Here is a 24037-nt window from a genome sequence, read left to right as displayed (position 1 = left end):
AAATAAAAATATTAAATACAATAATTAAGAAATTAAAATAGTAAAAGTAGAATAGTAAACAAAATAGTTAAAAATAGAACAGAAAAATATTTATATATTTGGAAAATAAATAATTTGCGAATAATTCAATTTTTAAACTACTGAAACTTACCTGAATAGCAACGGAGTGTTTAATCGATGAATAAAATAAAAGGCCATCAAAGAAACAATAGAAGACTAAAAATTAAAAATTGTCACTAAAATTGACTCTATAAAATAGAGACTGGAGACTATTTTGAAGAAAAAAAAATGTTTAATCTAACACAAAATTTACTATCAACTTATTATGGATTCGGAAAAAAAACCGAAATTGGAAAAACATTGTCAACTCACGAATGTGTCAAAATAATGGACGACGAAATAAATATTTCCCTTGTTGATGAATCCTTCGAAAATGAAGAACCTCTAACAATAGAAGATTCCAAGGTAAAAATTATGTATTTTAAAAAACAAAAAAATTTTTTTAAATAAAAATTTGAATAAAAATATTTAATAAAAATTCGAATAGAAATATTTAATTAATTATATTTAAATAAATATTTGAATACAAATATTCAATTAAAAATATTTAAATCCATTATTTGAATAGAAATATTTAAATAAATAATTGAATAAAAATATTAAAAAAGTATTTCAATAAAAATATTTAAATAAAGGTATTTAAATAAATATTTAAATAACATTTTTATAAAAAATAAATGTTTAATAATAATTATTTAAAATATTTAAAAAAATTTTTGAATAAATATTTAAATAAATATTGAAATAAAAATATTAAAATAAATGTTTATAAATAATTATTCAAAACAAAATTAATAATTACAGGAAGACACTAATGAGCAATGTGAAGAAGGATCATCAACTTTAGATGAAAAATCATCAATTTGCGATGAAGAAATAATTGACGATGACGATTTTTCAATGGAATACGTTGATATTGTTGAAAAACTTTGGGAGGAAAAAAGTTCTACCACCGATACAATTTCATTGGAAAATAATTTCAAAAAATTAAAACTAGAAGACAATGAAGATGAAAATTTAGAAAATGACAAAATTTCTTCTGAAGAAATAAACGAAAATCAAAATTGCAATGCAACAATGAGTTTATGTAGAAAAATTTCAATGATACAAGAATCTTGCGATGGAACATTTTTAAATTTAAGTGGCTCTGAATTATTATCTTTGCCAAAAAATATCTTCGTTCAATTTCCAATTCTTAAGGTCAGAATTTATTTAATTATGAATTTCATTTTTATAATTAATTTTTAATTAAGTATTTTAATTAATTGAATTCAGTGAATTCAATTTTATTAATAATTTATTAATTATTTAAAATAATTAATTTGAATGAATTACATATTTTATTAATTTCAATCAATTATTTAAAATTTAATTTTAATTAATTATTTTAGAGAGTTAATTTAAAAGAATTAAATGAATAATAAAAAAAATGTTAATGAAATAAATTAAAATATTTTTTAGTTGCTTTATTTGGAAGGAAATAAATTAGACGAAATTCCAGAAGAACTATTTGTGAATTTAAAATTTCTTCAATGGTTAGATGTGCGAAATAATCAAATAAAATTTTTACCATTGTCTATCAAGGGGCATTTGAATCTTGAAACTATTTTAATTCAGGGAAATAAATTGGAAAGATTACCAATCGAACTTGGTAACAAAAATTTACACTTTTTCATATTTAAAAAAAATATATATTTTCATTCATTTAAAATATTATTTTTGTAATTAAAAACTTATTTTCATATTTAGAAAATTATTTTCGTAATTAAAAACTTATCTTCATATTAAAAAATTATTTTCATAATTAAAATCTTATTTTCATAATTAAAAACTTATTTTCTATTAAAAACTTATTTTTATAATTAAAAACTTATTTTCATATTTGAAAAATTATTTTCTTAATTAAAAATTTATTTTCTTATTTGAAAAATATATTTTCGTATTAAAATGAAATTCCTGAAATTCTAAATTTAGTAAAATTCATTTTCTACATATTTTCAGGCACACTATTAAATTTGAAAAACCTTCAAGCAACACATAATCCTCTCTTATATCCACCTAAAGAGATTTTAAATCTCGGCTCTAATGAAGTTTTAAAATTTCTACGTGAAGAGTGGAATAAAATTTATCCCAACGAAACTATTGAATTTAAAAAAGGTTTTCTAATTTTTTAATTAAAAGAAGAATTAAAAATAAAAAATCAACAAAGTGAATTATTAATTAACTTCAAATTACTATAATTAAATAATTAATTTGATAATTAATTCAGTAACTAATTTGTCAATTAAATAACTTAAAAAATAATTTGATCATGAATTTTGTAATTAATTCGACAATTAAATAATGAACAAATTAAATAACTGGAAAATTAATTTGATAATTTAATAATTTGATAGTAAATCCAATAATAAATTTGAGTATTCGACAATTAATTAATGCACTCAATCATTAAAATACAATTTCAGACGAAATTATGCTAAATCCTTGGACATTATTAAGTCATCAATCAAAGAAAAATAGCAAAAAATCATTAAAAATGCCAATGAAAAAATATCAAGCAAAAGAAGAGGAAAAATCAACGAGAATGCGAAGATTAAACTATAAACCAAGTAACAGGTATAATATTTCCTTCCTATCGAATTCAGAAACAACCGAAGAACTTATTGTTCTATGTGAAAATTGTGCCAATTTATATTTGAATAATAATCACCAAAAAAATTCAAATTCTTCTAAAAAAATGACATTGAATAAAAAAAATTCAACGAATTATGTGAATGTCGAAAATAAAAATAAAAAATCCCCAATTTCTTCAATTTCCAAAAAAAATTCTACAAAACTAGGACCAATACAACGTTCCCATTATGTGAGAAATAATGTTTCCAATCTCATTACCCACAGGGAAAATACAATAAAACTCTGTCAATTAAATACAATGAAATTTGATTTCACAACTACTGCAAATTATCAAAAAGATCGATTTAAATTTCTCAATCGAAATAAAAGAGAAAAACGAAAATTTGACATTATAAAAAATAACAATAAAAAATTAAATTCCCTTCAATTAAAAGATTCTAAATTAATGTTCAATTTATTGAAAAATTATTTGAATGTAAAAAAATAAATTTTTCTCTCTTCTGAATTTTGAAGTTTCAGAAAAAAAAATATTAATTAAAAATTATATAAATTGCGTTATAAATCACATTTATAAATTTTTTATTTGAGTTAAATATTGGGTAAGTCCACTGACTTTCGTCTGAGAGTCGTTGCGACCATATTTTTAAAAAATCTAATTTTCATATATGTGAAACTCGATGATTTTCTGAGTTCATTAATCATAATATTATGTTATAAATTTTATTTCGTTTAATAATATTAATTATCAAAAGTAGGTGGTTCACGATGTGATTTCGTAACCTTAAATTTTTCAACGTTTTAAAAGACGTTATTATTCAAAAACTATTAAATATTAGGGGTTGGTACTTACCACAAATATAAATCTTTCCATTCTGCACGTTCTAACGACCAAGATGAACTAAAAATTCTATTATTTGTGGACGAAAATTGATTTTAAAAATTTTTTTATCCAAAAAAATTACACTTTTTGTATCACTTACAACTTTTTTGTCGGACCTCAAAAAAATTTGGGGTTTTGCAAATATTTCTTTAAGAACATAATTTATCTTCTATTGAAATTTGGCGAAGGTGTTTTTCTTCGTTTTCGAAATAATAATTATAAAAAATTTTGTATGCAAAAAGGTTAATTCTAAGACTTGAAGTTGATATTGACACTAAAATAACAATGCTTGTTGTTTATTTCAAGCATTATAATTAACCTTTTTGAACAAAATTTTTTATAATTATTATTTTGAGAACGAAGAAAAACACCTTCGTCAAATTTCAATAGAAGATAAATTATGTTCTTAAAGAAATATTTGCAAAACCCCAAATTTTTTTGAGGTCCGACAAAAAAGTTGTAAGTGAAACAAAAAGTGTAATTTTTTTGGATAAAAAAATTTTTAAAATCAATTTTCGTCCACAAATAATAGAATTTTTAGTTCATTTTGGTCATTAGAACGTGCAGAATGGAAAGATTTATATTTGTGGTAAGTACCAACCCCTAATATTTAATAGTTTTTGAATAATAACGTCTTTTAAAAAGTTGCAAAATTTAAGGTTACGAAATCACATCGTGAACAACCTATTTTTGATAATTAATATTATTAAACGAAATAAAATTTGTAACATAATATTATGATTAATGAAATCAGAAAATCATCGAGTTTCACATATATGAAAATTATAATTTTTTAAAATATGGTCGCAACGACTCTCAGACGAAAGTCAATGGACTGACCCTATTTAAATATAATTTTTGAAAAATGTTAAAATATTTACTGTTAAATAAATGTTCTCGACAATGAAAATGTAAAAAAATAATATAAAGAAATAAAAATAAATATAAACAATTTAAAAAATTTTTATTTAGATGTGAGAATTACCAGCCAAATGATTATTTAGAAATTCGCCTTTTAAGAATGGAAAAAGCGAAGGAGCTTCTGGACAGAAGAGCTTTGGAACTTCAAAGATTGATGTGAGTTTTGGCAAAGTTTTATCAAAATAATAAATATGAGGAAATTAATTTGTTTTTTCCACAAAATTTATTTCTTTAGAGAATTTATTTTCCCTACAAAATTTATTTCTTCTATTTTTTTTTAGAAATAAGTCCACTTTGAAAAAATGGAGATACGATAGTAGTAGCAACGAGAAAAGTATGAAAAAAGCTGCCAATAGAAGAGAAGGTAAATTTACCAAAAGAAAACTAGCAAAATCAAAAGTACTTTAAATTCCAAAATAAAAAATACTTTTGATAAAGGAGAGCAATTTTTTTGTAACGTCATTTTAATTTTACAGATGACATTCCCTTTGCAGTAGATTCGAATCTCATTCCCGTTTCAATAAAACCAATCGAAAAAAAGGTACGATAATTACTAAAATAAATAAAGAGAAATATTTTTTTTTAGTAATGAAAATAAAATACTCTTCGATAATAAAAATTCTAATTATTATTTTTTTTACAATTTAGAAAACGTCTACAACGAGGAATAGATTTTTCGATGAACCAATCACGTGAGTAAATTATTTACCACAGAAATAAATTTGAAAATTTAGAAAAGAAGAAATTAAAGAGAAACCAATTTTTGTTGCAGAGATATAAATAAAAATATCGATCAGATTTTCGAGTCACTAAACAAACTCAAATTGTCCGAAATATCCGAGAGTTCAAATACAAAACTAGATAAAAAATTATTGGAAGCTGAAATGCAAAAGGTATTTTAATAAATTTTATCCTAGAAAAAAATAAGTAATTAGTACATAAATAATAACAAATAATAATAATAATAATAGCAAATAATAATAATAAATAAAAAAGTAATAAAAATGCTGTAAAATTAAAAATAATATTAATAATAAAAGCTAGTAAAAATTTTAATTAATAATATTAAAAATAAATAGCAAAAATTCTTAAAGTCGATCGAAATAATAATTAAAATAATAAAATAGTTTTCTAAAGAATTTTCAAAGTCAGCGATTTTATAGAAATAAAATGTTAAATAATAATTTTAAGGAACGAATTATTTGTATAAAATCCTGAACATTGAATCATAATTTAATTATTTAGAGTGGAACCTTACTGAATAAAAATTCGAGAGAAAAAAATAGTTAAAAAAACAAATTTACAAAATGCGAAATAAAAACAAAGGGAAATTTTCGATTCCCCAAAAGTCAATTGTATATTAAAAAATATTAATTAATTTGTAATTTTGCAGATTCAAGAATTGCAAAACTCGATCAAACATCTTAAAATGTACAACGACATCATCGAGGAACATAATCGAAAACCCTATAAAGCTCCACCTTCGATAATAATCTAAAGAAACTAAAAAAATTTCCAACCTTTAAAATTCGTCTGAATTTAAATATTGACCGCAAAGAGTTACAAAATATTAACAAATTAAATAAATGAGTAAACGCATGGAATTTTTCTTTTATAATTTTCTCTAAGAAAAAAAAGAATGATTAAAAAAATGATTTTAAAATAATAAAGAAAATGAATTAATTCAAAGAATTTTTCTCTATGAAAAAAGAATAATTTTAAAATAATAAAATAAATGAGTGAATTCAAAGAATGTTTCCTTTAAAATTATCCAAAAAAAAGAATGATTTCAATATAATAAAATAATAATTTTAAACTAAAAATGATAATAATGTGAATGGATCATGGATCATGGATCATGAATCATGGATCGTCGATCATCACACACAATAATTTTTCATTTACATAAAAAAGTGAAAGTATATTTTCCTCCAAAATCACATAATTTTTCTTCTCTTAAATAAAATTAATTTATGGCTTTAAAAAAAAGAAGTTAAAAATTAACTAATTTGACACAATAACAATTGTAAATTAATTCTTTTTCATTCGTTACAGAAACGTTATGACGAAGTATAAACGTAGATATTTTTTTTTATACTTGTGAAAAAATTCTACACGTAAAAAACATTCTTCTCCTGACCATTCTGCTCTTATTTTCTCTCTTTCTCTCTTTTACAACGAAGAAATTTTTCATTTCAAAGATTTTATGTCACTTGTGCAATGTAGTAAGAAAGCTACTTTATTTTTTATTACGATGCTGATAATCTAATTATTTCTTTAAACTTTCATTTAAAAATTTTGTTAACTAGACGAAAAATTAATTTACTTTTCCTTATTAATTCTTTTTTCCCTACATATAATAGAGAAAACTTTTTCATGCTTTTTTTGTACACATAAAACATTAACGACAATATACCATTTCTCTTCGAGGCAAAAAAAAATCTATGAATTTAATTAAATAACACAGTAAAAATCTAAAATAAAAAAGAATTCTTTAAACTTGCCTAATTTATTTGCACTACTTAAAAACAATAAAAATTAAATGCATAATATCAGTAAATTGATTTTAATAATCTTTAAATAATATAATAATAATAATAATTAAATATTAAGAATAAAAAAACAATTAAAAAATTCACTTCCTTCATAATTTAATAAAATTGCAATGCTAAATTTTTAAAAAACATTTTTTTTCAAATACTTTTTTCATAAAATCAACATTTTTAATCTAAGCAAAGGCAAATATTCTCTACTAATTGGAGAAATGATTCTATTATGAAAAAAATGTCTCAATACTTTCGACTAATAAATAGACTTAAAAAATTCAATCTTTCAAGCATTTGATATAATAATTTTACTATAGTGTGCGTTCTTTTTTCTCTATAATAAATGATTTTTCTTTAAATGATATAGAATACTATAGAGTCTATTTTTAAATTGCGATCGATTAATTACTTGTAGTTTATAAAAGGCATTAATTAGCATTAATATGTAACATATGTGTACATCGAGAATCAATTGAAACGATAAAAAATGTTCTCTAATCTCTGCCTTTTACAGTTTAAAAATTGTTTCTTTAATTAATAATATTGCTCTAAATTTTTGTATCCTAATAAAAAGAAGAATGTGGCATTACATGTCACACAATCACGGATTATTTTTTCTTTTAACTACACTTATAAATTCGAAGGCTGAGTTTTATTATTTTATATTTAAAAAAAAAAATTAGAAAAATTCAAATATTGTGGAAATTTATTAATAGCGCTTATTAAAGTACTTTTGTAACGTGTACTTTTTCTTTCTCTCCTATATCAATTTTCTCGCACTACTCAGAGCTCATTGTTTTTTCAAATTTATTTTTCAATTGTTAATTGCAAATTCATCAAAATCTTATTTATAATTTGGCTCTTTCTTTTTTTGTAATGCGAGGGCGAATTTGAGAATTTTTTGTTTTGATTTTAGAAAAAGTTGTGTGTATAATATTTCTTTCTTTTCTTTTTCACGTAATTTTCCTACTCTAATAGGCAAAAAATTTTCTTTTTTGCGAATTACTTTAATAACATAATATACACCATTGTGGAAAATTTTCTAACAAAAGAAAAAATTTTTATTTCACTCGCAAAAAGAGTAAAGAGTGAATTTTTGTTTTCTTTTTAGTCAGTCTCCAATTTCTTTTTTGTCATGAGAAAAAGAAAAATTTGAAATTCTAAAAATTCTCTACTTCTCTGAACTTGATAGAAGTAGATTATTGGAAAATAATGATGTAGTTATTACCTTTCGTTAGAAACTTCTACACATCACAATTGGCGAATTATCATTCTTCGTTGGTGAAAAATCCACAAATCCAAGTTTGGCGTAGAATTCATGCATTTCCTTATCGCTACTTGATGTTGTTGTGTGAATACCGAAGGATCCTGAAATTTAAATTCAATATTTATTTTATATTTCTGTTTTCAAGTTCAAATAAATTTCATTTTGCATTTAATTTATTTTAATTTTATTTAATTTCACTTCTTTCAATTTATTCTTTTTCTATATTTTTACATTCATTAATTTTACTCTAAAAGTTTTTTTTAGAAACGCATTTAAATTTAAATTTCATCTAAGCGAAAATTTAATCAATTATTTAAAGTAAAAATCCAATTTAATGAGAAATAGAATTTTTGAATTAATATTTAAAAAATTAATATTTTTTAACAAGAAACCTCACCATTGGCTCTCAAAGCGGCGAGAGTGCAAGTAATTAGTCTTTTTGCAACTGATTGATCAGTAACTGTTGATAATACTGAACAAATAATATAGGATGGATGCTGTCTCTCCAACTGTTCTGGCACTTCAGGAACAAACGAATGAAAATACTGAATCGCCTCCTAAAAAAAATTTATGATGAAACTTCAGAATTAAAAATTACACAGCAATTTGTAATTCTACTCTAATTGACATTATAAATAGCAGAACAAAACAAACTAATAACATTAAAAGATTTAATTTAAATTAAACTGAATTTATATTTAATTTAAATATGTAAGATAAAAAAAGAAATTGAAATAAATTAAAATGTAAAAGAAATACTTATTTTAGAAATAAAAAGTATAAGTAAAATAATACATTGTATAGAAACAAAACAGGAAAAGAAATAATAATTTACTTTTGAATATTTTTAAAATTGTAAAATTATTCGAAACATCAATAGTTTCATTTTAGATAAAAATTCAATTTTTACTTCCTCATAGAGAAAGTATTGTAATACCGAAATTTTTCGAGTTCGATTTTTTGACATATCTTTATGTTATTTGACCTCAGGAGTTCAAAAATGACATTTTTAAAAAATGTCATTCCGTCTGTGTGTGTGTGTGTGTGTAAACATCACATTTTCATAAATATCTCGAAATCATGAAGAGCTTTTGGGTTGAATTTTTTTTTAAATTGTAGATCTCACCTGCGGACATAAAGTGAGAGTACTTTCTGATATATTAATAAAGTTTAACTAAATTTTTTTTTGATTTTTAATTTTGCAAAAAAACGTTTTTCGACCATAACTTTAAAAAAATGTTAGGACACCTATAAATGTTTTTCCATAATTTTGTAGAGTTTTTTTAGACGCATCTTTTGATTGTTTGAAAATTTTTGTTTAACTATTAAATTATTGTAACTATCTTGTAGGGTATTTAAAAATAAATTGATTGACCCAAAGTTCAATCACTTTTACCATATTTATAAAAAGTTATTCATATATTTCTATTATTTTTTTATCTCTATGAGGAAGTAAAGTGTTCATGAAATGAGCACCAAAATTATAAAAAAAATATACAACTTGTTATTATTATTTTTCCATGAGAATTAAAATTATAAAAAATTTTAAATTTTAAACCTTTTCAAATGAAATAATTAAAAAGAAATGCTACTGCAACTTTTCCAAAATTATTTTCAAAATTTCAATTGAATTATTTTCTTGAAAATTTAATTTTTAATTACAATTATTCAAAATTCAAATTTTCTGAAACTTCAATTTAAAACCTTCTGAAATTCAATTCTTTATTAACATTGTAAACGCAACTCTTATAAAATTCAATTATTTTTGAAATTTTTAAGTACAATTATTTACTAAATAATTTAAAAATAATTTTCTGATAGTTTCTTCAAGAATTAAATTATTTAAAGTAAATTCAATTTTAATTATTGTCAGAAGTAGAAAAATTTTGAAGTTTTGTATTAAAATTCCAGGTGATTTAAAGTCTATAAGACAAACAAACAAAAAATTCAAGAAGAATTAAATTTCTCTAAGATGCTGGACAACAAAATCTAGATTTTGCTTATAAATTCTAGAAATTAAAAAATTTTCCAGTTTTTTTTCATAAAAAACCCTGACTTTTCCCAGATTTTTCTGATCTGAAAAAACCGTCAATAAAAACAACCCTGAAAACAAACAGTAAATAAAAAAAATAGGAATAGAAACGAAGCAATAAAATAAATATAAAAACCAAATAATAAATTAGTAACTATATAGAAAATAAAAAAGATAAAATAAAAATAAATTAAAATATTAAATAAAAAAATAAATATTAAATGTAGAATCAAAATAATACGTGAAATAGTAAACATTGAAACAAAACAATAAATAAAATAATAAATATAAAAATTAAATACAGTCAACTCTGGATAATTAAATTAAATTCTCAAAAAAGAAACTTGAATTTTTTTTCTGGTCCCTTAAAAAAATATTGTTACTCAAAACATAATTTGAATTTTTTCTATGTCCCTTGAAATTCAATTTATCAAGAGTCGACTGTAGCGAATAAAAAAATATAACATAAATTCACAAAAAGAAATGCAAAATTATTAAAAAAAAGAACAATAAAATACCTGAATATTTTGCGGCATCTCATTGACACTCTCATTTAATGGATATTTTGAACACATTTCCGGAATCCACGAAAGTGACAATTTTTTATTAAAATTTGTAATGTTTATTGCCGCCAGCGCATAGCCAACAATACCTTCTTCATCTTCGACGACCATACAAAGCTCAGGACTCAATGTTAAGAATCCTCCGACGAGTCTGATAAATGAATTTTAAAAATCGATTATTGTATTACATTAAAATAAGAGAAAAGTGTGAAATGATAATTAAAATAAAGAACATTAAAATTAATTTTTCTTTACAAAAAAAAGCTTAATCTTACCTATCGGCAACGGCAGACGACATTGTACAGCCAGTAATTCGATTGCAAACAGCGTAAACCGCATCTTCGTCACTCGATAAATATGGTCGAATTGTGTAAATTTCACTTGTAGGCACTTCCGGTGCTTTGTAGACAAATAAATCGTTTCCACTGTCCACTGGTATTAATCTCTGTTTAGAAAATAAAACGAAGAGCGGATTAATATTCACTGTTTTTAATATGTGAATAATATTAACGATTTCAAAATCAATTTTTTACTCTAAAATTAATTATTAATTTTTAATATTTTATTTATTATTTTTCTTATCATTATTATTATTACATATTTTACAACTATTTTACTATTATTTATTATACGTTATTCATACCTTTCGGCTTTGAACGAGAAATTAATAATATACTAATAAACTTAATTACTTATCGGCTAATAATAATAAAGTCGAAATACATAATTAGAGTAATTTTTTTTTGAAACTATACCTGTAAATCAGCTGTGAGACCACCGCGAAATACCCAAGGTTCTTGATCTCCACTCATGAAAGTTTCCTTCCACCCATTTGAAAACCCTATCCCGAAAATTAAAATTTTATTTACGCTAATAAATAAATTTTTCTATTTGTAACGATTAAGATCCGTTGCTTTAAAGCCAATTTATTTAACATGCACTTTTTTCCCCTCAAAAATTAATGATAATTCTTTTTTCTTATTGCAAAATTCCGTCTGTTTTACCTTAAATTTATCACTTCTTTCTTTCCTTTACTTTAATTTATAAAACAAAACAATAATTTAATTGAAATTCAATGAAAACTTCACTATTTCGATTTTAATTTTAGTTTTATTCACCAATTTTATTGGATCGTAAACTTAAAAATAAACCGAATCTCCTATTAATGAAGATAACGTAATAATTATTTTATCTTCATAATTATTTTCATTACCTTTCATTAATAATTTTTGAAAATTTCACTATATGTCAAATATAAAGAAGATCTTTTTTAGAATTACAAAATAAATTAATTTTTTTTCGATTCAAAAAGAAGTGTTAAATTTTCAGTCGCGCATCATAAACTCTTGATTAAATCAGGAAAGGAAATTTTTTTTTGGAACAAAACAGTGGAGGGTTTTTATATTGCCAAAATGCGCCTGAAATGAAACTTGTATTATTCCTGAAAAAAATATGAGTCTGAAATTAAGGAAAAAACAAATTAGTGCGGGCAAGTTGGCAGAAAGAAGTGTTAAATATTATTAATCGATCAAGAATGTTTATTATCACTTTTTTCAACAAAAATCGAAATTTTCGATTTCGATTGTATTTTTATTCAGTGAAATATTATTGTAAAATTTAGAATGAAAATTTTGTACCGATTGTTACCTTCATTATTCGTATTTAAGTGCTTGAAGAAATCGAAAGATTAAATTTAAATTACCTTGGTCGATTAAAATTATTTATAAATTATGAATATTTCTCAGGAAAATATCAAGAGATTATGAATATAATTTTTCTTTTCCAAAATTTTCTCAAATTACCAACTGTTAATTTCGAGAAAAACATTTCCTTGAGAAAATTAATTAATTCACGATTATTGTCACTAAAAAAGCGAATTATTTTTGGCTAATTAGCTAATTTGGCTAATTTCATTAGTTTAGTTTTTTAAATATAAAATAAATAGTTAATAACTTATTTTTTCATCTCCAAATTTAAATATTTTGGATATTTATTTTCACTCTCAAAGAAATGTATTTGACCTAAAGACTCTACGCGCTAAAAGATTCTTGCTCTAAACAGAATCTTTAATATTATTTAATGCCAAGCTTTTAACTTTCTCAAAATCTTTAAATACAGTTAAATTTAATTATTTATCGAATAAAATAAATGTAATTATTAATAATTTATAATTTATATAATAATCAACAAAATTATAAAAATTATAAATTAAAGATTTAATTTAATCTATTTAATTTCATTAATTAATTTTTGCTTTCAATTGATTTAATTTAAAATTTGATTTTAATTAATTTGGAGATTAATTAATATCATTTTTTGTAATAATTGTATAACTTTGAAAATGTCAAAGACTTTGAATAATTACGCGCCATGCTTTGTTACTCAAAAAAAAGTCCAAAGTATCTCGTACATGTATAGCTTCCTTGGGTGAATGTTGTCATCGACGATGGAAATCTGCCAAGTGCTATAAACAAGACAAAAAAACATAAAAAAGCATAATTAGTGAATGCTGTTGAGAAATAATAATTGTTCCACATCGAATTAATGATTCTGGAGGAAAGTATTCGTCTTCCGCTTATTTTTCTTTCTACCAGCAGCTTCATTGGATCCGCTATAAAATCGCCACATTATCAAACGAATACGTTCCTCGCAAAATGTTTCTTTTTTTTTATTATTAAACTGTAAAAGAAAGTCAATTTATATATATTATACAGTTGCTGATGTCAAATACATTAAACAATGCTATTGATTTTTTTTTCAATTAATTTCTCAAAATTAAAAGTCTCAAGTAATAAATAGTATTCAAATTAATCTTATTAATCAGAACTTGAAGTAAATTAAACTATTAAAGTAGACTTACTTGATGTAAATTAAAAAAATTCAAATGAAAAATAATTATGAGCTCAAATTAATTCTAATTTATGAAATTAAAATATTTTACAAAAATATTATTAATAAAAAAGGGGAATATTTTGTAAAACAAGTTGTCAACAATGAAATTAGTGTTATTTACAAGAATCGAAAATAATTTGCGAATTGCATTTAATTGTATACATTGAGAAAAATTAATTTGTTTCAGTTAATTAATTAATTTTTTTTCCAATTCAATTTTTATGATACAATAATTTTTTTTCAAATGGACACCGCTCGTTTTACATTTACCTCTAAAGCGCAGAAGTACATGTAAACGCGCCTTATTAATTTACAAAAGCAAAATTAGAAAACCAATCGAGCACTATTGGTCAGAATTATATTTTTTATAATACACATTATGCCAATGTTATCTTTATTGAAGGTCCATTATTTTTAATTAATTTGTAAATTATTTCAAAGTAATGAAGCGCAAGCACGTGAAAGAATCACTCGTTTTGCAAAGCAATTTTTAAAGTCGCCTTCATAATAAATTAGAGAAAAATTTGAGTCTTTTGCAACTCTTCAATTTTGAAAATGAAAAATCAAAAAGTATTTATTTTTTTCCTCTTAATCCTATTAATACTTTATTCTTAGTTTTTAATCCATAAATTTGTCTACAAAAATATTCTTGTGACAAAAAAAGTTTTCCTTGCCAAACGATTCTTTTTTTTAAAATTCAAGTGATGGGAAGTAAAAAAAATTATTATTAAACTTACCTGCAAGTAAGAAAATTTCTAAAAATAGACTTGGAAGTAAAATAAAAAATGTCAATAAAAGTGTAAGAAAAAAATGTTCGTGCAAATTAATCATGAATAATAAATCAATAGCAATTATACAAATAAAAAAAGAAATTAGCAAAGAAGAATAAATTTCTATGAATAAAATTTTCTATTTTACTGATACACACAAATGAAAGAATTGACATTGACCAGCAGACTAGTACATAATGAAATGACTTTCTTTAACATTGTTATTTAAAAAAAAAAAAAATATTCACAGTTGATTTTGTTTTTAGATTTGAATTGAAAATTTTTAATTTCATATAATTTCTTTACAATTTTATTAATTACATTTTTTTTCTAATTTTTTTTTTTTATAATTAAAGTTTCTCTTTCAAATTTCGATTGAACGTGAAGTGACAAAAAACTAGCGAAATGAGATTGATTTTAGTTTTAAGATAAATTTCATTCAGTAATTATTTACTTAAGCAATCATGAATATTTCATATTTCTAGTATCAACAACGTGCTTTTAATGTTTAGAGTAGAAAAATAATTTTTAAACACTTACCGAGCCATTTGATGTAACTATTGAGTAGCGATACGACGCCCCTCATATCCCACACGTACGAATATAAATCGTACAATAATTCACGATTGTTGCAATACGTTAATCGTTGAAAAAGTCTATTCACTGAATTACACATTTCGTTCAGTTTGGCAGTTCGCGAGTGCCACTCATCAACCTAGATAAATAATTATATTTATTATAATGATAAAAATTTTAGAACCAGATAGAAAAGCAAAAGTCTCATAAATTACTCACATCGGCTTTTGAAGTTGGCTCTTCGTCCTCAGATTTTTTAATTGCAATTTGAGCATTACTTTTCAACCAATTGAATTCCTGAAGTAATTGAATACCCTGACCACCGTGTTCGAATGGCAGATAGAAAAGATCACAAAGTAGGGATAAATCTTCATGGGTCAATTTATTCGCCTCTTTAATATTAAGACTCTCTTGGCATGGACTCCCGTTATCATTGTTCACAATATTTTCATGATTTTCGTTGTCATTTTCAACGACCATTTGGTTGCCGTTAATACTTGGTGATGTGCTGTCCACCTCCACTTGCATGCTTCCCGAAGCTCCACTACAGGTCTAAAAACAAAATCCATATTTAAAAATTTACCCACTGAAAATTTTAATTAATATTTTTTTATATTATTCAGGCCTTGGTTCGACTTGAAGAAGCAAAAAAAAAGTCACTTTCGTGGATTCAAAGTTTAAAAGTCAAATTAATAATATTTTTCAATCAATTATTACCTATTTAGATTAAAATTAGTCAAAAACCAATTTTTTCAGAAATTTTAAATTAAGTTATTCAAAAGTTCAAAAATTTTTTTCAATAAATATTTAAATACATATTGTCAATTATTTTTCCAAAGGAAATCAAATTTTTTAAAATTTCAATTTAAAATCTTCTAAAATCTAATTATTTCTAAATATTAGAATTATTCAGGGTGGTCACAAGTTTCAGTTTATCAATTTCCCTGACAATTTACTGACATTAAAATTATTTTCCCTGATAAAATTTATTTACAGGAAAATATGAAAGTTTACTGAAAATGAGTAAAATTTATGAAATTTATTATTTTATAAATATAAAAAAAATATAATTTTATAATCCTTCCTGGATTCAATTATTTTAAAAATATTTTAATGTAATTTTTCCAAAACAATTGAATTTCTTCAAAGAGTTTTTGTATTGAGACTAATTTTCATTAATTTTCATTTTTAAATTTACGTTTAAGGATTTTTCATGAAAATTTTTTTATAATACAATCATTTTGAAAATTTTTAATTAAAATTCTTCAAAAGTTGATTTTAAAAAATTATAACAAAATACTTGAAAAAATTAATTATTTTTAATTAAATTTTACAAAAATAGGTTTTGAAAATTTTAATAAAATTCTTTAAAATATTGTTTGAAAATTTTTCGTTTAATTATTTTCAGAAATCTAACTATCTTAAAAAAAGTTTAATGAAGATTTTTCAAAAACTTAATTTCTTCTGAATTTTTTAAATAAATTATTCAAAAATTTTAAACAATTTTTTTAATAAATAGTTCAATTCTTAGGTATTGTAATTTATCTTTCCAAAGGAATTGAAATTTCATTAAATTTAAATTTGAAACCTTTGGAAATTAAATTATTTATAGATTTCTGCTATAATAACTCTTACAATATTCAATTACTTTCTACAATTTTTAATTTAAATTCTTTTCTGAATGAATTTCTTACAATTATTTTGAGAAACTTCTTTGGAAAAATTTATTTATTTATTTTCAAAATTCAATTACTTTTTAGAATTTTTAAATAAAAATCTTTGCTTAATCAATTATTTTGAGAAAGTTCATTGAAAATTCAATTTTTCTAAAATTTAATTATATCTAAATATTACAACTACAATTCTTCCCAAATTAAATTTTTCCTATAACTTTAAATTAAAATTCTTTTCTAAAAATCAATTATTTTCAATTATTTGTATAAGGTTCTTTAAAAATTTTATTATTAAAAAAAATGAAGTCCACTTAAAATTCATCTAAAATTCAATTGTTTTCAATTCAAATAAACAAAATTCAAAATTTAACTAATTCCAAAAAAGTTTGAAACAATATTTTCTAAAAAACTAAGTTCTTCAAAATTCTTAATTAAAATTTTTCAAAGCACAAATTTTCAAAATATTTTAATTTGAAACCTTTTTTAAAATATAATTATTTCTAAAAATTTGTTTTTAATAAAACACTTGCTGCTTATTTTTCAAAAACTAAATGATTTCTTCATCAGAGAGTCTATTAAATAATAAAATAAACAAGAATTAACAAAGGTTACAAAAGAATATGAAGTTGACAAATTAGAAAGAATTTGAACATAAAAATATCGAATTTACAATAAATAACAAAAATCAATTAAAATAGAAAACGTCCAAAGACATAAATAATAATTAACAAACACGCAAATTATTTCTCATAACCCTGATTTGCAGATAGAATTTTAATTTTCTTCCTGAGTGCTAAAAAAATTTATGAGAAGTTCAATTATAAAAAATATTAAAAAATATAATTTTTGGAAACAAAAATTTAATTTAACACTTCAAGAGTGTTTGAATTCTTGAAAATTTTAGTTATTTAAAATATATTCAATTTTTAATTTCAACTTTTTATTTATAAAAATTCAATAATCTTTAAAAAAAAAAATTGAATTGAAATATTTTAAAAATCTAATTTTTAGAATTTTCAATCATATTTTTCGAAACTAAAATTCTTTAAAAAAAATTATAAATCTAAATCTTTTTCAAAATAAACTAAAGAAAAGAAATCTTTAATAAATTTCTTTCATAAATTTAATTATTTTCAATTTAGTTTCACACAATTTTGATTAAATTGATAATTCTTTAAAGTTATTTTCTTTAAATTTAAGTATCTTTAAAAATGGAATTCAAATTTCTCAGAAATTTCACTTTTTCATGAATTTTATATAAAATTAACATTTAAATAAATATATTTAATTATTATTAATCTCTTCACTGGAATTGAATTTTAAAACCAATTTCTCGACAGAATTTAATTATTTTTAATTCTCTCGAAAGAATTTAATTATTTTTGAAAATTTTAAAAAAATTCTTCCCAGGAGTTCAATTACTTTCAATTTAATTTTAATGCAATTCCTCTAAAGTTGTTGATGAATTTTAATCGCAAATGTGAAAATACACTATTTCTCCAAGAATTTAATGATGATTTTAAAAAAGAAGAATAAAATTATTTCTAGATTCATTATGATTCAAAAGTTTTTAATTAAAAAGAATAAAAATTCAAGGACTATTCTAAGTTTCAAAGTTTTTCAAAAATGCTTTCGGGCACAAAAAACTAGAATTTTTGTAGTATCTAATTATAGAAATTTGATATTTTTGCAGTACTTATGATAAGATTCGCTGAAATCTCCTGACCTATGGCAACTCTGACATTGTTAATTCTTGCTGTTTATGTAATTATTTAATACACTCTCTGATGAGGAAATCAATTAGATTTCGAAACGTTGAAGCATATTTTCATTTAAAACCTCTTGTCCGAATGTATTCCTTTCATAATGTTTCAAAACTTTCAAAATAATTAACTCGAAAATTAAAGATTGATTAAATAATAAAAATACTCTTACCGAAGAATTTTCCACCATTACATCATCCTCAATGGGAGTTTTAGCGATATGTGCAGGAGAATTGCCAGGCGTTGTATTACAATCCATTGGCTCGGTGGATGGTAGAATTGTTGCCGTTGACGTTGCAGCAATTATTCCCGACTGAGGTAGGGCAAGTTCACTGACAACTTTTGTCTCTGATATCAGGGAATTCATGACAGGACCAACTGGCGGAATGAAAGTATCATTCACTGAGACACTGGTGCAAACTTCTGCTAAAGCTTGAAGGTGATTTGAATTGTTGATCACCACTGGAGCGGCTGCCACCGTTGTATTTGTTGTCGTCGTTAAACTCATGCACGTATTCACCGAGGGAATAATTGGTATTGGTATTGTTGGCGCAACGCAAGGTTGTGGTTTTGCAATAACACCCCATGCTGCCCGTTTTTTTTCGAATTCCGGCAACCATTCGTTTATTGCATTCTTGAGCGCGTGCCGCGGATGATACATATTCGGCGATAATGTCGAAGGCACATCCTCACCCACAACACCGTCCTCTGTCTCTGTTTCTAATTTTATATCCGCCGAGACTGTGTCGTCTGAAATCATAAATTTTATCGAATTAGAAACTATTATTTCCTTTTTTAAAGAAATGCACTTATTTCTTTTTTAAGGTAGTGAATGAAATTAAAAAGCGAGGCTAATAGTGTTCCGTACACTTCGTGTACGGAACCCCATTGCCTTCGCTTTTTGGCAAAATTATTACATTTCTTGCGCTAGAAAAAAAACTATTTGATCGATTATGCTCAATTTTATTATTTTCGTCAATAATAAAATTCTTCGAAGGAATTCAATTATAAAAATTTTGATACATTCCTTTATTTCAATTATTTAATTAATTATTATTATTCAATTATTACTTACTTATTCAATTATTAATTATTCAATAATATTCAATTATTTATTAAGTAATTATTAATTACTTATTATTACTTATTCAATTATTTTCAACATTTTAAATTGAATTCCTATAAAGAATTCAGTTATTTTCAATTCATTTTTATCAAAATTGAACGAAATAATTCAATTATTTTTAATAATTTTAATAAAATTGTCAGTAAGAATTCATTTATGTATTTTCAATATTCAATTTTAATAACATTCTTGAAGAAAATATAATTGTTTTTAAAAATTTAAATAAAATTATTCGAAAGAATTTAATTATTTTCAATATTCAAGTTTAATTAACTTCCTCAAAGGAATTCAATTAGTTTTAATAGAATTTAAATTAAATTCTTGGAAAAAATTGATTTATTTTAAAAAAAATTTTATTAAAATTATTTTAAAAATTCTTCACGGGAATTCAGTTATTTTCAATAGGTGCAATTTTAATCAAATTTGTCAAAAGAATTCAATTATTTCCATATATAATAAAATTCTTCCCAGGATTTCAATTATTTTAAATACAATTTTAATTAAATTCCTAAATTAAAGAATTTAATAATTTCCAAAAATGTTAATAAATTTTTTTCTCAAGAATTCAATTATTTTCATAAATAATAAAATTCTTCACAGGAATTTAATTATTTTAAATATAATTTTAATTAAATTCCTAAATTAAAGAATTTAATGATTTCCAAAAATGTTAATAAAATTTTTTCTCAAGAATTCAATTATTTTCATAAATATTATTAAAATCTTCCCAAGAGTTCAATTATTTTCAATAATTACAATTTTAATAAAATTTGTCGAAAGAATTCAATTATATTTAAAAAATTTTCTAAAATCCTTCGTAAAAATTCAATTATTTTAAATATAATTTTAATTAAAATCCTAAATTAAAGAATTCGATTATTATCATAATCATCAATTTTGATGAATTTTAATCATAAATGTGAAAATACACGATTTCTCCAAAAACTAAATGATAATTCCAAAAAAGTAGATTTTAAAAAATATTAATTTACTTTTTTTTTTAGAAAAATTTAATTTATCATTCTCTTTTCAGAATTTTAATTAAAAATTTTGAAAATGATTGATTTCTCTATAAATTTAATAATATTTAAAATAATATTTAAAAATATAATTTATTTCTCAGTAGATATTTCAATTTTTGAAAAGATGTAATAGAAAATATGGAAAATAATAAATTGTATTTTAAAAAATCTACGATGAAAAAAAATTCTAAGAATTACTTTTTAAAAAAATATTCTTCTAAAATTTAATTACATTCAAGAATTTTTAACTAAATTTATTCAAAAAGTCAATCATTTTTTAAAAAGTTTTTAAATATTATTATTAAACACTAGCAATTTAAATTTTAAAAAAATTTTAATTTGAAACCTTTTGAACTTGAAGTATTTCTAAAAATTGTTGTTTCATCTCTAAAATTCTATTATTTTCTATAGAAGTTTTAACTAATATTTTCCTTTAAATCAATTATCAATTATTTTTTATGATCTTCGGAAAAATTTTCAAGTACCTATTTAAATATTTAATTAATCTAAAATTCAACTTTTTTTTAGAATTTTTAACTAAAATCTATTATTTTTGATAATTTTCAGAATATTTTTCTAAAATTTAATTTTATAATTTTAAAAATTGAATGTTTGCTTAAAACTCATCAAAAATTCAATTGTTTTTAATTTTATATTATGAAATTTCAATCATTCAAAAGTTTCAAATATTTAAAAAAAAATTACTACAACTATTTCAATATTCAATTATTATTTACAATTTTTAACCAAAATTCTTCTATTAATTAATTATTTTTTATAATTTTCAAAAAGTTGTCTGAGAATTCAATTAAATTAAATACTAAAATTGAATTATTTTCTACATTTGCTAATGTAAAGCTTCGTGACTTTTATAAAAAGTTTTCAGAATTTTCAAATGACACCAAAAATCAGAAATTTAGTTGCATTTTTAGATATTTAATATTCCCCCATTACTTTGGATAAAATTTTTAAATGTGAGTCAAAATGTCGAAAAAATGGAATACTATCTTAGACCTGGTGGTTTAGGCCGTGTCAGAATTTTAATTTTAATGAATACTATTAATCAAATATTAAACTTACTTAGACTCAAATCTCGCTTCCCGTCGACGTTACATCTACTCCATTGTGCTAAGGTATGAATTGCAATAAAATTCGCTCCATATTCACAATTCGGATTCGTGAGAACGCCTCGAAGTTTTGGAATAAGATCAGGCGATCGTCCAGAATATGGTCCAAGGAATACTCGTTTTTGATCGTAATCATTTGCGTGTAAATTGTCCCAAATTACCGGCGGTCTTCTCAAGACTTCCGTTATTTCCTCTATGGATTCAACGGACAATAATCGTGATATTACTTTTGGACCTGTCCACATTATGTCTATCTCTTGAGCCAATTTACTGCCAAGAGTATTGAGATATTCAGATGTCGATACATTGGGCACTGCACGTGTCGCACAATATTGCGTTGGACACAAAAGAAAACGCGGCTGTCCTAGATGTTGAAATATATCATTTGTCACTGAAACCTGTAATTTTTTAAAGATTCATATTAATAATATTAATAATTTACAATTTTTACATTAATAACAATTTACTTTTGACTTAAATATGCATTTAATAAAAATTTACATTTTTACATTAACAGCCCTCGGGAGGACTTTAAAACTAAAAAAAAGTCACTTTCAATATTTCAACATATGTAATTATTGAAAAAATTGACTATAGATTTGTTATTTACACTATAAAAATCTAAAAAAATTGCATTTTATACCAGAAAAAGTGGCATTTTGTTGTAATATTTAAAAGAAAAAGTTTCCAAGTTTCGAACGTTCAAATAAACGATACTTTTCCTACTTTTAATTTGCATTTTAATATTAAACATCTATTATTTATAATAATAATAATTTTATATTAAAAAAATTGTTATAACTAAATATTTAAATCGCATTATTTTTCATTTTAGAAAAGTAATTTCCAAAAATATTTAAACTTTCGAGACGTGAAAAAAATTCGTCTTTTTTGAAAACTGTAAGAAAAAGTCGAAAAAATCTATTCGAGACTTGCATTAATAAGAATTTCAAATGTTTTTGCAAAAGAAAAACAAAATTACATACTTGAGCGTGTGCAAATGACTGGAACACTTCCTTATCCGCTTCACTCATCTCCGGCTCGATATCATCGAATAATAGAGCGAAAGCAGTACATCCAAATTGACTAACTTGTTCTAATTTTCTCTTCAACGCCGTCACTTCTTTAGCACTAGAGTAAGTTATATCTAAACCAGGTGATAATGCATAATAAAATGTTATTCCAGATTCCCGTGCGGCAGTAATTAAACCAGTTAAATGCTCAGCTTCCTCGACGGTGTACAAATCTCGCCAGAATGCACGATGCTTGTAATCGTCTTTCGGAGCATAAAGATACGAATCCATACCCCATTTTTTTAATCTGAAAAAAAATAACTTTTATTCTCTACTTTCTCCATAATTTTGTTTTTACCCTTTTTTCCAAAACCAAAGAAATTTTTTACTCACTTTCGAAAAAGATCCTTTCTCTGTTCTGTTGTCCATGGACGACCATAAAATCCTGAAACAATAACGATAACTTTCAGTAAATAACCAAAGAAATTAATTATCACAATTATTATATTTACAAAATATAAGAATTAACTTTTAATCATTCTTATTTTTTTTATCAAATACAAATTAAACAAATATAAACAAAACAAATAATTAAAAATAATTCCTACATTCTGAATGCCTTTAAAACAAATTTTTTGCCTGGAAAATTTCCACAATTTGCGCATTAAAAAAATGCAAATTGCAATTTAACCAGATGTTTTTATTCCCAGAGAACTGGGATTTTTTAACTCACCTTCAACGACACCGCAAATGAAATTACCATTTTTTGTATTTGAATTAGCACATCCATTTGTTTCGGTCATTGTAAATTGTAAATATTTAATGAACCGTTTTTTTTAATATAGATTTTAAAAAAACAAGTAAAATACACAATTAAAATCCTACAGAATGTTATTTATAAGCGTAAACTAAATTTTTCCTAAAAAAAATTTTGTTTTCTACCAAATTTCAGAAAATGTCACATTTTACATATTTAACAGTAAATACTCTATACAATTTGACAAATACAATTGTTTTATTGTAAATACTGATAAATAGTCGTTAATTAAGCTTAGAATTATAAAAAATAAATTAATTTTCTTTAAAAACTGTTACTATTTTATGTTTTTTGCTGTTAAAATTCAGAAAATTTTGGCTCACGATTTTCGGCCTTTGAAATACAAATTTATAGA

The 24037-nt window shown here is 22.7% G+C and overlaps 2 protein-coding genes across 3 annotated transcripts; one reads left to right on the top strand and one right to left on the bottom strand.

The window, feature by feature from the left end:
- Nucleotides 1-201: 201 nt before the first annotated feature.
- LOC122505735 (E3 ubiquitin-protein ligase LRSAM1-like) lies at nucleotides 202-6049 on the top strand. The gene is made up of 11 exons (XM_043617546.1): nucleotides 202-465; nucleotides 865-1260; nucleotides 1522-1711; nucleotides 2062-2217; nucleotides 2526-2676; nucleotides 4547-4651; nucleotides 4777-4859; nucleotides 4972-5036; nucleotides 5144-5187; nucleotides 5268-5388; nucleotides 5889-6049. Exons 1-11 carry the CDS (start codon nucleotides 289-291, stop codon nucleotides 5991-5993), a joined length of 1593 nt encoding a protein of 530 aa, XP_043473481.1. The 5' UTR covers nucleotides 202-288; the 3' UTR covers nucleotides 5994-6049.
- Nucleotides 6050-6388: 339 nt separating this feature from the next.
- Nucleotides 6389-24014, bottom strand: LOC122505723 (protein O-GlcNAcase). Of its 2 annotated transcripts, XM_043617521.1 has the most exons (13): nucleotides 23599-24014; nucleotides 23259-23310; nucleotides 22839-23172; nucleotides 21806-22250; nucleotides 18750-19327; nucleotides 15361-15693; nucleotides 15106-15280; nucleotides 13314-13367; nucleotides 11659-11744; nucleotides 11179-11348; nucleotides 10859-11054; nucleotides 8706-8865; nucleotides 6389-8409 (listed from the first exon to the last, which is right to left on the bottom strand). In XM_043617521.1, exons 1-13 carry the CDS (start codon nucleotides 23666-23668, stop codon nucleotides 8276-8278), a joined length of 2787 nt encoding a protein of 928 aa, XP_043473456.1. In that variant the 5' UTR covers nucleotides 23669-24014; the 3' UTR covers nucleotides 6389-8275. The 2 variants fall into 2 exon arrangements, with proteins under 2 accessions (XP_043473456.1, XP_043473457.1); XM_043617522.1 differs by lacking the exon at nucleotides 13314-13367.
- Between the last annotated feature and the right edge of the window lie 23 nt (nucleotides 24015-24037).

This window comes from Leptopilina heterotoma, unplaced genomic scaffold (genome assembly GCF_015476425.1).
Source record: "Leptopilina heterotoma isolate Lh14 unplaced genomic scaffold, ASM1547642v1 Lhet_365, whole genome shotgun sequence".
Taxonomy (NCBI): Eukaryota; Metazoa; Arthropoda; class Insecta; order Hymenoptera; family Figitidae; genus Leptopilina; species Leptopilina heterotoma.
This window is presented reverse-complemented; position numbering and strand designations above follow the sequence as displayed.